The sequence below is a fragment of the Aulonocara stuartgranti genome (assembly GCF_965226115.1).
Source record: "Aulonocara stuartgranti genome assembly, chromosome: 13".
Classification (NCBI taxonomy): domain Eukaryota; kingdom Metazoa; phylum Chordata; class Actinopteri; order Cichliformes; family Cichlidae; genus Aulonocara; species Aulonocara stuartgranti.
This window is the reverse complement of record NC_138949.1, coordinates 18,400,492-18,417,633: the sequence shown is the minus strand read 5'-3', so window position 1 is coordinate 18,417,633 and position 17,142 is coordinate 18,400,492. Positions and strand designations below refer to the sequence as shown.

Here is a 17,142-nt window from a genome sequence, read left to right as displayed (position 1 = left end):
CAGTCGCACTCTTGTTTCCACGTTAGACCATCAGGCAGACCTCACATCAATGCTAGTTTAATTTATGACACTAAGAAGTCAAATACTTCTGTTTCAAGCCATAATTGTGACCTAAATGTCAAAATAATTATGCTAACTAATACTGATAAATTCTGCTAACGCAGCTGTCTAATGACTTTTGAGACCAATTTTCCCTAAATAATGTTTTTGACTAATAAACCTGCACTTTGGGCTCCTTAGTGTGTACTTCTTTAGTGTGGCTGTGTGAAAGTACCTGCCAAAACGTTTTCACAACCGTGCCATGTCTAGATGACAACGTAAACATGTTTTTTAAACAAAACTGCTCAACATTTTTTGTTCCAGCTTCTGAAGCACAAGGAACTCTAAGAGCGCCGGGTTTTCCATGCAGACTAAAGCTTCCTGACGTGGTTTGTGGCAGTGAAGCACATGTAACGTGACATCTACACAGTGTGTGGAAATATGTAGATCAACTAGTAATGCAGCTTCATGTTTGTGCATCGGCTTTCTGTCAGACGAAAACTTCTGTTGTTTTTTTCCTTCTCATCTGTGCGTTTTTTTTTAAAAATCTTGATGGATGTTTTTTTAAGCATATCCCATCTCGCTGATAAATTCTCTTTGAGCATTCGACCTACGCGTGCCTCCATCACTGCCGTTCGACACGCTGTTGGTTTTTTGGACTGTATGCAAGTGCATTTCCATAGCTTCTGTTTTGGTTGAGTTCCTATAATCCTTCTCTGTACGTAGCCTGAGAGCTAACAGATATAAATTATCATCATCAAACAGTCTTTGCATTAATTTATATTTATTTTTCAGGCCAAAAACACCCAAACCAAAAACAAGCAAGATTCAGTTAACTAGAAAGAAAAAAAGCTGAAGACTAAACCATCATAGAAATTATGATAGCAGGAGATCTAAACAGCAGACAACATGAGCCACTTCTGTGACAGCCTCTCAGATAAAGTTCATTTCCATTGCTGTTTATATTATTTGTGCCCACCCTCCACAGGTGTCATTTTACAGCATTCAGTCATTTTTCAGGGACCAGGCCCTGCTTCAGCAGAAACGCTCAGAAATAAGTAATGTGCCAGATTGAACACAAATACTATGTGCTCATTTTTATCAAAATAGTAGCTTGGCTCAGTGCCTTGTTTTGACTTTGTGGTCTGCCAAGCTGAACAGACCAACAGAGAGGCTCTTCTAGTGATCAGAGGTGCAGATTCAGGTTGGATGTTGCAGCTGCAGAGCCTAAAACTCAAAAACTGCAGCAGCTTGAATTCTAGAGCACCACCAGATGTTTGGCCGACTATAAGCGGCAGCCCACTGAGCTGTGAGTCGCTGCTTTGTGTCTTTATGAGGACTGTAATACTATAATTCCTTCCCAAACAGTGTAGGAGGCATCACACAGCACCCTGGCACTGTGCTAAAGAGAGAAAGGGCTACAGCTAAGCCTCCTGACCTCACTGAGTGGAAAAATCAACTCACGCCAAATCAGGAGGCAATCCTCAGCCTACATCAGAAAAGCCCGTGTTTTTTCAGACAAGTTTATCACCGATAATGGTTAAATTTAACAAAGAAATGTTGATTATCTCCCCTCAACACTGCCTTTCTTTCACAATTCTCAGGCTCGGCTTGATGGAAGAAAGGACTCAATGAACAAACAAGCACCGGGGACAAGTGAGATGATGAGTTTATGGTCGTGGATACGCGTATACCTTCATATCCACGACCACACAGCTCAGCGCCCCTCAATGACAAGTTCACTGATGGAGGCAATATCACCTTTATGAAACAAATGAGCCCCCGGCCATATTTGGCTGCTTGTTTTCCTGTCATCGTATAAATCTCTCTCTCCCGGTGTGTGTATTCCTTGTGACAGGTATTCCAGGGGGAGCAACAGGATAGCTAGAAATAAGATTTATTTCTGAGTCATCTTCAGAAAAGCTGTTCGATTAAAGAAAACAGCAATAAATAAATAAATAAATAAATACTGGGAAAGCCAAAAAGGCCAAACGCATCCCTGCCAGGTTATCCGTGTAAAACGAGAGCAGGTGCTTTAAAAAAATGAACGAATGCTTTAGATGTTGTAGCATTCGGATTATTCTGGCTGTATGACTGTGTCGAGCTGGGGATGTTATGAAATATTCCTCTCAGGCCGATGCTGCGGTTATTTATACAGAGAGAAATCTTTTAAGTAGGTCAACAATCGAATACGAGCGCATTCATTTTTGATTTGGTCTGACTGGAGCTGATGCGATTCGGCTTGAATCCATGCCACGCGAAGCCGTTCAACATTTGTTTTGGCGTCCTTATTCTGAATGTGGCCGGAGCTCATGTGCAAATGAATGAAAACAATCAAGTGTCAGTGAAGACCCCCCCCCAAAAAAACCCCAAAACAAAACAAAGACCCCTTCAGCAGTAAATAAGGTGACTCTTATCAGATGTACATTTCACCAAGATTCAGCTTTACAAACATAAATTAACTTGACCTACATTTGATATTTTTTCTGCAAAGAGGAACATTCGAGTCACTGCTGCAAATATGAACATCTTTCATCTCATGCTGTCATAACTGCAAAGCGTGGAAACTTGTAAATACACTGCATATATGCATAAAATCATCGTCTTCAAGCAGCTTCTAGGGAAAGTGGTCTCAGGGAGATGCCGTCTTAGTGAAAACACATTACCCACCTACAATAATCCACTGCTAAATCTTCTCACTTGGAGTCTCTGTCAAAAGATTATTGCACCATTTCTTTGTCTGCGATTCTCAAAACGGTCCACCGACTCAACGGGGCAACCTTTACAGTCATAATCTGACTCGCTCTCCAACTCTGAAGACTCCCAGCAGGCTTTTCCATCCAGAGAACAATTTATACCAACTTAATACCTGCCAGTCAAATGCATTTCCCTTTAGGAGCGAGTAGGAAACACCAGCTGCCAGACAGACCGGTGATTATTAATTAAATCTGTCAAAGTTAAGAGCTTTATTCAGACTTTATGTCTATCATTTCATTACAAACACATTTGTCAGAGGAATGGGGATCTATATAGGACATTCAATGACAATGGACTGCGTCTGCAACCTGATGAAATCCACCCCTCCATTTATGAATGAGATTTGTGTAGAACGCGAGTGACACTGCTCTCTCTCCACAGACACTGAATAAAATAATTACACTCCATTGAAGAAATAACCTGTTTCTCAAGTGTAAGATGAGATGAACACCACTCAGGTTGTTTCCTAACAGCTGGCTGGAGCGACATATTTAAAGAGCAGACAGGAGAGTGGTGTAACCCTGTCCTCCTAGAGTAATTAAGTGCATTTCCCATTTACTGCTTGTTTCTAGGCAAAGTGGTGCCAGTCTTAGTATCGTAACTTAGAAGCTATGAAAAGTCATGGGAAGATTAAAAACTTATCACACATGAAAACACCCAGATCAAAATTATTATATGATTATATAACTTTATAGTTTTTGCTTTGAGGATTGCAAAAAGTTTTGTTTGCACGTACTCTAGGTACAACGTTCACAGACTTTGTACTCACTGCCGCTGCACTGATATAACAATCAACTGTAGCGCGCTATAAAGTCTGGACCTCCCGGATTTAACTAGAGAGCAAGAAGTCATTGTAACTAAGGCTAGGGTGCAAATTGGCTTCTTGGTGTAAAAATACATTTCCCTTTACACGGATTATCAATGGTCTGTTGTACTGCTAAAAAACGTGGCATTAATATATATTTTATATCAAGTTACACATGATATGTTGAATGTCTACAAGGTATGGCACATATAACAGATTTATTTGCCATCAAATGGGCATATTTTTGTAAATGTCAGCCAGTTGTTCCCCTGCAGACATGGAGTGGCACACTGCCTTAGAAAAACTGTATTTTTGTTACTATAATCGTTATCCTGCAAACGATCAGTGCATTTGTCTCTCGGGTGCAATACCTCTCATCTTGCTCATGTTTAAAGAGCGAGCAGCTCATGGATCAAATGTTATTGCTGGAGCCTTCCCATGGTGACAGAATGACCCAGACATCTATTAGCACAAGTAAAGGTTTTATCCTCTAAGAGGCTCATGAGGGGACAAAAAGACATTTTCAATGCAGGCTGTAGCTTTACCTATGGGAGCCATGAAGCATAAAAGGAAAGAGAGAAAACGTAGAAAGACAGAAGTCTCAGAGGTTGATCAGAAAGGTGGCTCTGATTATGGCGATGTGATGAGAACGAGGCAGGTCATCTATCAGCTGCTTACACTCCTGTGCATGTCTACCTACTCTGTCAATCTCCACCTTCAAATACAGCTCACCTCACTGTCATCTTCTTGTCTACAAGTGTGCTCCCTTTTCTCTGTGATGGACCCAGGCTGTACATCTTCTATTCAAATTTTTCTCATTTGTATGTGCTTTGCTCACCTTTGATATATTGCTGGACCGGCTTGCTGAAGGACCCAGAGGCTTTTCATTCTGTAAAAGATAGAACGACAGCTCCAGTAAGTGAAAAACATTCAGAAACACAAAAATGCCATCCAGTCCATGCATGCACTCTACATACTAAAATCAGACAACAAAGTGAAAAGCTGCCTGACAGAAATATGTGAAATGATAGCATTATCATGGTAATGTTAGCATTAGCAATATTTACACTGCTCACTGGGTTAGCTTAGTATGCTAACCTTTGACAATTTGTACTAAGCACGTCGTTCAGCATAAAACCTGAAGGTATCCGAATATTGTTAACTAAAAAGTTTTCAAAGGATACATAGGGCTGAAATGCTAAGTCCATCATTACTGCTTCCATAGGAATTAAGAGGGTATGTAGCAGCTAGGTGCTGCTAACTAACTGCATGTGATAATCAGTTCTGAATTCCTCCAAAAGTGCAGAAGTTCAGAAGTTTCCTAGTGAACATTCCAGCAAATTCTCCCAATTGTCAGACTACACAGCATTAAGAGAAATCGCAAAAATCCCAAAGAGCTAAATGTTAAATGTTATGTTCATGACAGTACAATAAGAAAAAAAATCAAAGTATAACTTGTTTGGAAGGTTTTGCATGTTTAAAGCCTCTTCTCTCTAAAAAGAACATAGCAGCATGGTGTAGGTTTGCAAAACTGCACCTGAACAAACCACAAGATTTCTGGAACAATGTCCTTTGGACAAAAACCAAAACCAAAGTAGAAATATTTAGGCGTAATGCACAGCACCATGACCAAAGACATCATAGCAACATGTTGAATGTGACCTGGGGACTGGAAGGCCCCCGGGTCACCATGAACTTCTCTATAAACCAAACTATTCTAGAGTCAAATGTGAGGCCATCTGTCCGGCAGCTAAACTTGGCCAAAATTGGGTCAAACAGGAAAGCAGCAGCAAATCTACTACAGCACGACTGAAAAATAAAAGAAGCAGTGCTGCACAGATCCAGTAAGTCCAGATCTCAACCTCATTAAAATATTGTGGTGGGACCTTAAGAGAGCTCTAAAGAGAGAGAGCTGTACCTGCAAATCTTAAGGAGCTGAACCAACATGGAACAGAACAGTGAGCCAGAAGCCAGAAGATTATTGTTATTATTATTATTGGTAAAGGTGGTTGCACAGGCCACTGAATCATGGGGTGTACTTGTTTTTTCAGATGACTACATAAAGAAATTTTTCAAAAAGCTCTGTAACATGACTGTTGTTCAATCTGGGTGAACGCAGCAGACCAACAGAACAACACTACCGTTTCTACAGGCATGCTGCTGCTAGGGCGTCTTGAAAATACCCCCCCCCCCCCCCCAAATGTATGATAAAATAAATGAAAAAACTCAAATACGGAAGGCTCAACTAGGCCCGATTCTTGGTCCTTCTCAGTGTAATGCACTACATTTCTTAGTATCTCAAGGGCCTGCAAGCATGTGCTGTTTGGCATTTTAAGTTGGTAAATCTAGTTTCTCTGGCACAAGACAAAAGGAGGACAAGCCGATTGTATAACGCACCCATCCAAACTCCAAATCAAATTCAGTCACAATATTTGTATCATTACCCAGCGAGCAAAAACAGGCAAATATTTCCAGCGTTCAGCATAGTCAAGTTTTATAATGATCCTCGAGTCGCACTAAGTGTTCTCGGCTTGCATCAGAGACCGAGACAAACAGCCGCTGGGGCGCTGTGCTGCATTCAGTGCTGTTATTAAGGCTGGGCATGGTTCCTTAATGAGTAATCAATCATAGTTACATAACATCCAAGTTCACACCAGGTCTGACAGGGCTGTGTATGAGTTGGACACAAACAAATCTTTGCAAAGAGAAACCAGCTCTGTGGGGAGAGTTTTTCAAATTTATGAAGACATGAAAGTACGGCCCGATTAAACTGTTGAGGCGTAAAAATTGGCTATATTAGCCCCCGCTGAATTCTGCCTCCTCTTCCTGCACGCTGTAGACCACACATTGTGCGCTCAGAGACCCTTAAACAAGCCGATCCCCAGTGGTGATTAGTGCAACGTGACCAAAATGTAATGTGTCAATGAGTTAATTAGATAAACTGTTAACTCTTAACTCTCCTGCACTTATAGAACACATTTTAAAATGTGTTGCTTTACAGATGACTTCAGAGAGCTTTTCTCATTAATCTATTTATAGGATTCGGATTCGCTCAAAGACACTTCGGCATGTGGAGACAACATGAATCAAACCACCATATCTGCGGTTAGCTGACAATCCACTCACTCTCCTGTGAGTACCAATCATCCCTGACATTTAATACTGCTTTATTCACCTTCTTACCAAGTATGTTTTGTGCTTATGTTTGCTTAAGTGAAAAAATTTCTACTTGTTTCAAGTCGATTTTCTTCTCAGTAGCACTCTTGTTCAATTCTTTAAGAGTTTGTTTTAAGAACAAAAGTTAAGTTTGGAGGATTTTCTTTGAGAGAGAGGGAGATCCAAAGAAAAAAAAAGCCAGAAAGTAATCACATCAAATAATTTACAACAACCACTTTCTTGCTGTTTAAGGCATTAAACAGCAAGGTAGCATCAGTCAGGGGACCCTTAAAATTAGAGTGACAAGAGAAAAGCGCTACACCTAAAATTTAATTTTTACTATTCATTTGGTGGATTTTTCTCCCACTAATTTAACCTCATAGGACCTGGCGTCCACATATGTGGACATCACATTTTGGGTTATTTAGACTAAAATACTCAATTTTGCTCTACATGGGCCTGATATCCACTTACGAGGACATTATACTGCTACTGTTCTATCAACATTTTAAACGAATGTCTTCATATGTAGCTCTCATTTTTCTTAAAAACAAAAATAAGGTAAAAAATTATTTGTTTTTACATTCATCGGGCCCCAATCAGCCCAAATATCAAAGAGAAATTAAAAATGCATGCTGTGGAAGAGTTCGGGTCTTAGGAGGTTAAAGAACATGGTGTATTTTTGAGTGTATTTAGGCCCCAGGGCCTTTTGGGAGTGCCTTCCCATTTTCCTACACACAGAAAAGCAGTATTTGTTTTTGGAGATATAAACACTGGGAACTTTTATTTTGCTAATAAGTATCAGCAGCCGAAGTGTTATCTCCACCATTTTTTGCCAAAACAAGCCTACACCCACACCGCACCACTAACAGACTCTACAATATGTTACAGTTTCTAATTACTTAAGTGCTTGACGTGTCCTAGCTGTGACTAGTTGCCATAGTGACTGAGGACCGTTGTATGTCCCGAGTCTCAATCACTTGCTGCATCTCCCCGCCTCCTTATATTTCCGTTCATGTAAACACAAGATAAAACACGAAGGATACTTGCAACACACCCACCACCTAACGCAGACCTTCCTTTCCTTCTCCCGTATTTTCCATGTTTATGTGGCAACTTGGATATCGTTTCTTAGCAAAAACTATGTGATTAAAATCTCTTAACTAGTAGAGTTTGGACAATGCACTCATATGCAGGTGTAAAAATTCCTGACCTTTAAAGTATTGTCCTACTGTCTTGTGGTCTTTTGTGGAGCAAAGTGCTGCAGCAGCAGTGAACGCAACTGAAGAGGAGGCAGCGTTGACATCTCGTGTCATTGTTTGTTGACTCAAGCGTCAAAGTTGCGGTGATTATCTCCAATCTCAAAATGCTTTTATCTCAAGTTTAAATGGGAACTCCTCCAGTATGATGCACTTCCTGTTTTATATTGCCACATAACTTGAAGCACTTGACACACAACAAAAAGTGCAGCGATTACATGAAAACATGGTGAAAAATGAAAAAACATCTAATTACAAAAATGTACTTTTGCAGATCTAAATGCATGAAGAACCAAGATGGTCTCTTGCTGTGCTAGTGGATTAAGGTGAAGCAGTTCCTCCCCATTTCCATGTCATTACTTCTTCAGTGCATTCAACACAATGGCACAAAATGGCAAATACAGCTCTCAATGGGCGCAATTTGTTCAGCAAATCAATTGTCAAATAGTCGAGGAGCATAAAAATTCATTTTTTCCTTCCAGGAGATGACAGCGAGGGATAAAGGGAACAGCAGACTAAAAGAACAAATTGATGATCCTTGCCCTTAATCCTTCCTTCTTGGTTAAAAAAAAGCAGGAGAAAGCGATAACAAGAGCACATCCCCAGACTGAGGGGTTCTGGAAATAACAAGGCCACAAATGGACTCATGGCTTTTATAGACAGCAGTGATTAGAGCAGACAAGCTGAATACAGATGACAAAAGAAGAGACGGGAAATGCATCTTCATTTGTCGTCTCGTTTAAGCACAGGTTACAGTTAAAACCCCGCACTGCCTAACTGTCTTTCCTACAGTACAAGGTCTGCGAGTCACCTTCACTGCCACGTCTGTAGACTATAAAGGGTCTGCTTCTCTAAGCTCATGCATAATTCTGATAAAGGAGAGCTCAGGTTTCACAGTCCACTGTGCCTGTCCTTCTCCACCTCCTCTGTGGGTCTGTTAGCAGCTCCAGTCTTTGATAACACAACTTTCATACTGGACTCTGAAGACTCTGGCTTGTAATAGAAGAAGCTTAAGAGAGTACAGAGGAGGAGAGGTCATATTCGGGGGGATCACTGTGTTTTTCAAGGGTCTGTTCTTAGCCCACAGAGAGAAGGGCTCAGCTCACTTTTATGGAAGAATCTCAAGATGATAAGACTTGTGAATTTAACCCAGACTCTCTCCAAGTTCCTTTCATCACCAGAAGCCATTTGAACTTGTCAAAGATTGTTTCTTTGTTCAGTTTTCCACCAATAAAAAAAAAAAAAAAATCACTCATCAACAATTTGTTTAGATCATCATTATATACCTCTATTTTTTAGTAGGGCAAACAAACGCAATATGAAACATTTAGCCTCGTTAATCACATTACAGGTTTTGAAACTGAAATTGCGATCTATACTTAAAACCTAGAAATGAACCAAATTGTCGATTAGAAACATCAGCAACAACTTGCAGCCAGTTTTTACAAAAGTCAGTTTTTGAGAGCCTGCAGCTAACTCATTTTCAAGCATCTATCCCAGTTTTTCCAAATTCAAGATGATACCTTTTAATGTCTTGTTTAACCCAAACTTTCATTACTGATGCACAACCAGAGAGTAATTAAATGTGGATGGAATAAATGTAAAAAGCTTTGAATCGTGTGCTGTTGGAGGACGGATAGTGGTAAGAGCAAAACTGTCCAAACAGCCCTCCAGTAAATGTCTGATTTTCTACTGAAATGCTGTTTTAGAGAAGTTAATCTTGCTAACAGCTGCTTCCGTCCGCTTTCCGCATCATTTCTCGCCATTGTCGCACCAGAATAAAGATAGGTCTTGTGTTTGAGGTCAACAGCTTCTCAGAATACAAACCTGAGACTTACAGTCAGCAGGACTGTTTAAAGCACCATCTGCTCTTTGCCTGAACCAGCAGCTGCATCAGTCTCAGTATCGACATGAAGCAGGGTTTAACACACAAGGTCACCAGTGAGAGCTGCTTGTCAAGTTTGCCATCCCACACTTTTGCACATTTTAAAATACTTCGAAAATAAATAAATAAAAGAAGGTACTTTTTTAAGTGCTGAAAAAATGCTGCTTCTTTTATTTAGGATGATTTTTAACACTTTTTCACTGCAAATCAATGTGAAAGTACAATTCACTCTTCTCAGTCTGTGTGTATTATTTGTTGTTGCCCTCTCAAACGTTTGACTTCACCCACTTAAGATTCTTTCAACGGTTCACAGAGGACATGCCTGGACATGCTGCATCTCTGATCCATGGAAAGCACGATAGTAATGACGGCTCACGTTTGGCAAAGGCACTAGAATTTATTTTACGTCTTTCTTCAGAAAAAGGAAACACTGGTGTTGCTTACTCACAGTAAGTCATTCAACTTCTATTATCAGAGCAAAATAAACCGTTCATCATCATTACCAGCAACATCTCCTGCCTGGAATAGTTTAATCATTTCCAGCTTTCGACGCTTTCAACTTCCTTAGAGACAAAAACAGAACAAAGACGACTATAATGACAAATGATCAGGTTCAACAACAGAATCACAATGGGGGGTTTTCAGGGAGGGGGGAATAAACACCTTCATTAGGGTGTCAGTTGAAGGATAATTGGGAAGAGTAAAAATGGATGTGGGGCATTTTAATAGTCACCTTGAGAAATGGGCCCAGTCAAAAAAACCCACCTTTGTTCAAAAATGACTTGTAAATACAAAACATCTCAAACAAAGAAGGGTTAGCTCTCTCTGCCCTGTGCAAATAAAGCAGCTTTTTTTTGCCAACGTAACAATAAAGAGTTGTAGTACCTCTTTATCATCTCCTGCTACAAATTGCTGACATTGTAACAAGATGAGGGGGGAGGAGGAGGAAAAGATATAAAAAGTAAGAAGCAGAGGAGGCAAATGAATGATTGCTATCAGACAGTGGTAATAAGGTGACTGTCGAAGGAATTAAATCAGCAAAATTAATGGACAGATGTACGTGTGTGTGTGCATGTGTGGCGTTTTTTTTCTTCCTCTCTCGTTCATTCTCTGTAAATTCATTACAACTCTACACGACCTCTGCAGGCTGCTGAACTCTTCGATTCAATAGAAGATGTATCATTCGTTAATCACCACAGCTGAATGACCCACAACTCAGCTACGCCTCTGAAAGCTTAAACAACCACAGCGCTGCAAGTCATAGCTTTGACTTTTCCCTGTGCATGCTGTGTGTTCCCCCCTCTGCAGCAAACAAACAATACCTACAACCAACTGGAAACCTATTGATTTGCCCCAAACTGCAGTTACTTTAAAGCCCATTTGAGTCTGTCTCCAAAAGCTAAATCCCAATTTGTCTTTTTGTTAGTACCATTGTCTCCATGCTACATCATAACAGGTCTCACTGGTAATAGGACTACTGCTAATCTTGTAGACCTTCCCTCTCACCCTTGCTGGGATGCTTCTGTCACAAATAACCCCTGACACTCATTTCGACCCACTCCACCCTGACTGCACTTTCTTCTTCACCTGTCCGCTGCTTTGGATGGCTGACCCCAGGTATTTAAACTCATCTGCTTTCACTACCTCTACTCACTGTTACACCTGTCTCCCTCTCATTCATGCACCTGTTTTCTGTCTTGCTTCTACCGACTTTCGTTCCTCTTCTCTCCAGACTCTCTTCCACCTGCTCCCTACTCTCACTATAGATCACAACGTCATCTGCAAACATCATAATCCACAGAGAGTCCTGGCTGACCTCATCTGTCAACTTGTCCACCATCACTCCAAACAGGAAGCGGCTCTGATGTAATCCCACCCCTCCCTCAGACCCTTCCACCTGTCACTTCTCCTGCACAGCCCTCACACACATCCACTCCAGACTTCCTCATAAAGTGACACGGTTCCTCTCTTGGCTCTCCTATCAAACACTTTCGTTAATTCCACAAAGACACAGTGACCTTTTTTATACTTCTCCATCAGCACTCTACAGCCTTCAGAGAGTTCCATTAGTACAAAAAGGTGCATGAATATAAATTCCTTTAAAGTAATTCAACACATGGCAGAACATACTCCATTCAGAATCCAATCCATTACAATGTTGCCTTCCTACAACCACATTATTTGACCAGTTCAATACTGTAAATAATCCTTAAAGTCTTTAATCTCAAGGGTCAAAATCTGAAATGGTGTATTTGTTTGTGTTTTAGCAGATAAACCCTGGTGGGTGTTATGGATTTAAGAAGGCAAAAACAGAATTAGCATAAACAGACGAAATTAAATAAAAGCTGTGTGCATGCACACTTACATTACCCACACAATTCACACAAAATGTGTTACTATTCAATTTTCACATTTAAGTCTTCTGTACGTTGCATACTTGCAGAGAAGGCTGAAAACATGACCAGGCTGTTAAAGCTCCTGCAGCGTACACCCACACATGTACTCTGATCACCCAGAACAACTGAAAACAGCACTTTATATTTCATCTGCAGAAAAAACCCTAATTTTACACATTTACTGCACTAGAATTCCGAATCTTAAATTTTTATCATGGAAAGTTGTGCTTCCATGACACTTTCATGGACTTTCAGGTTTGTTTGCTGTTCTTGTTACAGATTTCACTTTGCCTTTAACAATGTGATATCCCATTGCTGATTATAATTATCTTTTAAAATACAATTATTGACATAATGATAATATTACATATTAGCACGACAGCACTTTGGGATACAGCCGCTCTACCTCCTTTCATTCCTACTTTGAGTGTGCATTTGAGTGTGCACACACACACAAACAAAACCCCGACACAATAAAGTTAAACATCAACATGAGTGACAGTAATATTATATGTTATTTTTATATATTTTTTGTACTACTTGTAGCATTTTTTGTGTTCTGGTTTTAAGCAAAACAGGATTCAATCACATGAACATCTGCATCGTAGGTTCCTCCTTCAATGAAGACTAAGGTTTAAAAAATAGGTTATGAAAGTGACTTCTGAGGAAGTAAAGTTTTGCAGACTAAAGGCACAAATGCACACACGCGCACACGCATGTACACACATGAGCACACACACAGTTTTTAGTTGAATCATGGTGGTGCTTTCTTCTTTTGTTTTTGAACGCACAAGCTGCAGACAAAAAGGCACAAGATCTTCTTTCCGAACGCAAATAATAAAACGAGATCACATAAAAATCACATAAATCAAATGCCATCAATGTCAAAGATTCCATTATCAAGACACTCGTAGCCTGGAAGTACAGCTGGGGCGCACAAGTGTGCGCACAGGACAGACTGGAGATAAAGGGATATCCGAGTAAACACCGCTCTCATTCGCTCCTCTGTTGTTGAGATTGTAGTCACACGTCATCACAATATCAAGTATCCACTAGAAAGAGTGCCATCGAGGGAGGAAGCTGGCTTTCATATGGTTTCCTGTCCTGTCAGAGTCCAGTGGCCACTTAAAAGGGAAATACAGGCTGACTCTGAGGGGGCAGCTGTGCAGGAGAGCAGAACCAGATGAGCGAACACAACTATGCGCAGTACCAACCATTAATGGAGAGCTCGGCTGACCACAGAAGTTCCAGCAAACCTACAATAACTGTGTCCAGGAGGGGGAAAGAGGCATGATATACAAAGGAGGTCATGCACTTTAGAAAAATAGGTGGCAAATTGAACAAATTACAGATTTTTAGGTGCAGCTTTCTCCAAGATCTATCCTTAAATTGGATGCTGCAGTCTTTTCTGTAGAGAGGAGGAAATGATTAATCAAATGGCAGCCCTAAAGTGTCGTTGCTCAGCATCAGTGTGTGTCTCTATGCACTCGTGTAGGCGTTTAAAAAAAACAAAACACTGTGGAGACGTCATGAGAAGGAGACAAACCCCCCACTCCACAGACTGTATCTGTGCATTAATCGACAGCTTTCACGCCTCTGTGTGCGTTATGTCTGAGCTCTCATCAGACGTACGTGAGCTTGTGGTTTTCCCTTCTTCCGCCTCTTTTGTTCTGTCTGTCCCCCACCTTCTTTCATCTTAAGCATAATTATATCAATATGTCCAAGCATGAGAGACAGTGACCATCACATGCAATGCAGTACTGCATGGACGGTGGCCTATTCTATAGTCAATATAAAATTCACCAACAATGAAGCACCACAAGTTGGTTCTATAGTAGCTGCATGACAAAGTGAAAGCGATGTATGACCCGGGCCCGACTGCTCTGAGAAAGCATCAAAAGGTCCAAAGATACGGTGAAATATTTTTGTCACTCTACATGAAAGCCACATTTCCTCATTAGCTGCACTTGGGCGTGCACTCTCCTACATGACACAAGTCATTATTTATAACTTGCGTGAAAAAGTCAAGCTACAGATAATTAGTTCAGCGGAGTGCCTCCTAACTAGCTGCATTATTAGTGTTTGAACCCTTGGTCCCCTTGTGATAAAATCATTACACTGGCAGGCTCACAGAGACAAGCAGGAGAGGAAGGAGAGAAATGCTGACCGTGAGTCATCACATCAGTGAACTTTCAGTTTCAAAAGGGAACTCGCAGACTCTATTACTGGCACTCAGTTTAAAAAAAAACAACAAACAACAACCAAAAACCGGAAAGAGAGGCCAACATGAAGTTCAAACACGTCTTTTCTTTATAGCTGGCAGCATTTAGCAGCTGCTCAGAGAAGCTTTAGCACCCCCTTTTTTTTGGGAAAATCTTTTAGTATGTAGCGTGAAGAGTAACAATGGCATAAACGCGCAGCTCTCAGTTCTGCCGAATATTAAAACCGCACTTGTGGGTTTTCAAAAAGGAGACTTTTTTAAGGGGAAACAAGAAGCAGAAGTGGAAAAGAAAGCAGCAAACACAGGTCCTGGTGCAAAATACTTCGCAAAATAAATTGTCAAAAGAGCACTGGGAAGGTACCCTGAAACTCCTGCAGCCTGTGCATCACTATCCTCTCCTTTCTCGGCCTCATCACCTTCTTGGCTCCTCTTCCTGATTTCTCCCTTCATCTCCCCTCTAGAGCAGGTTTTAAGCCCTGCCATGACATGTGACTGCACTAATCTCCCCATCACCCCCGTTACCAGCTGGCGATTTGACACAAAGCTTTGCGATTTGGTGCATCAGTCGATGATGTGATATGCCAAGCCACTGACTAACAGGGAAAATACATATTTAGATGTCAGACTTCTCTGCCGCTGAGACCTTGTGCGTTTATCTGGAGCAACTGTGTTTAACTATTAGCAAACACTCACAACAGCACAGGCTATTTTTTGCACTTACAGTTAAATGACAGAGCACATGACCAAAGACAGGGCTTAGTTTACAGTGTCCTGTACTTTGGCCGCCTGTTATCAAACACGATGACAGCACTCAAACTGAAAACAGTTTGAGGGAAGTTATATACAGTATGTCTGCGCACCCCTACTCATCCTGAACAAAAGGTCACCGGTACAAGAGAATGTGGGTCAACCGTTCACGCAGAGGAGATGGCGGAGGCTCCCCTATAAAGACAAAAAAAACCCAAAACAAAAAGATGCATGTGGGTACATGCACCGAATACAAACGTGCAAACAGGATCCCTCAGCGAGAGAGAACAAAGTAAACAAAAGACACAAAAGGAGGGCAAAACAAATGTAATGTACTCTCTCACACACACACAGCCATAACAACCACCATCACAGTGATAGATGGCTGTCTCTGTTCATTTTAGTCTTCATTCCTTTCTCTGACACATACGCATGCACGTAAAGAGACACATTCCTGGCAACTCTTTCATCACTCGGCGACTGCAGTGGAAAGAAGGCCTCAGCATAGCAAGCAGTGATATGGAGACTACAGTGAGCCTCACTTCCTGTTTATTATCACGATCTTTTCTCTGAATGAAGCCTCATACAGGATCATTTACTGTATAGACGTACACACGATGAAAGCAACGTTTCTGACAGGATCTATCTGCATTCGTCCCCGAGCGGGAGCAGCAGCAGTGTAAATAAACAAGAACAACAATGACATCAGTACAACTCACAAACAAAAGCAACACAAATACACACGGCAGCAACATCACCAAGAGGAAGAATCTGTACCTGAATCTTCATCTTCCAACAGGAATTCATGTCTGGATCCTGGAGTCACCTCACCCTTAGTCACACACACATAAGCTCATCCACCCACACACACACACGCGCGCACACACACACTCACCCTCTCACACTGACAATGGCCGTTCAGGGAGGTTGCATGCCCCCTCTATAAATCCCTGAGGTGAGCTGAGACCGAGAGAGAGAGACACCGAGAGGGAGAGACAGCCGAGCCAATGCGGAAGTAACAATGTCAGCCGTCGCCGTGGCGACTGGAGCTACCTCAGCAGAGTGCAGAAACAAAGACAGACACAGGAAAAGATAGAGAGAGAGACGTCAGAGGGAGGGAGAATAAGTGGCTGCCCTACATTTCTTTAAACAGACACACACACAAGCACACACATGCATATACAAACACAGAGGCTGAGCTGCTACCGACGCTGCTGCTGCTGCTGGCTTGTCCAGGCTTGCTCGCCCTCTCCCACACACACAAACACACACACAGAGTCAATCTGATACTGTAATCCCATTGGCTGAGCCACTTCCTCCAGCTGATCTTGATGAGCAACGGGGGGAGGGGCAAATGTTGTTCAATCATTCAAGAGAGGGAGGGTGGTGCCCTTTAAATAGACTCCCTCTGCTCGGTACACTGAGCTTAACCTAAAAGCACCTCCCTCTAACCCTACTTAAGCTTGTCCTACACCAACAAACACACACACACACACACACACACACACATACAGAGCCTCCTCCTTCTCAGTCCATTACTGTTTTAAGACAAAGAGTTAGCCACCAAACCTGTTTTAAGCCACTGTCACTGTCCACCAATCCGAGAGGGCCTTACTGCCGTCTCTCCACCAATCCCCGGCTGGCAGCAAGGGATGCAAGGTGGAGCAGAAATGACAGAGGGTAATTTATTACACACATCCTCACAGCTACATTCAAGGACAAAGCTACAGTATAGCAGAATCACCCAAATAAATACTAGGACAAAGGGGATGAAACATAATAATAAAAACACCTATTAAACCTTAAATACAGCCACGACTGACAACAGAACTGGTGGTTGTGGTGGTGTTGGGGGTGCAAGCAATTGAAGCATGCAA

At 41.5% G+C, this 17,142-nt stretch overlaps 1 protein-coding gene across 6 annotated transcripts in view; it reads right to left on the bottom strand.

Moving 5' to 3' along the window:
- marchf8 (membrane-associated ring finger (C3HC4) 8) overlaps window positions 1–17,142 on the bottom strand; it is a 91,778-nt gene that overhangs the window by 21,732 nt on the left and 52,904 nt on the right. For 4 of the 6 annotated variants that reach the window (XM_082557301.1, XM_082557304.1, XM_082557302.1 and 1 more), the window contains exon 3: window positions 4,440–4,490. In XM_082557301.1, coding sequence (XP_082413427.1) covers window positions 4,440–4,490 — 51 coding nt within the window. Of the gene's footprint in view, window positions 1–4,439; window positions 4,491–16,042; window positions 16,544–17,142 lie in introns of those variants that run through there. The other 2 variants (XM_082557305.1, XM_082557306.1) reach the window with 2 other exon arrangements.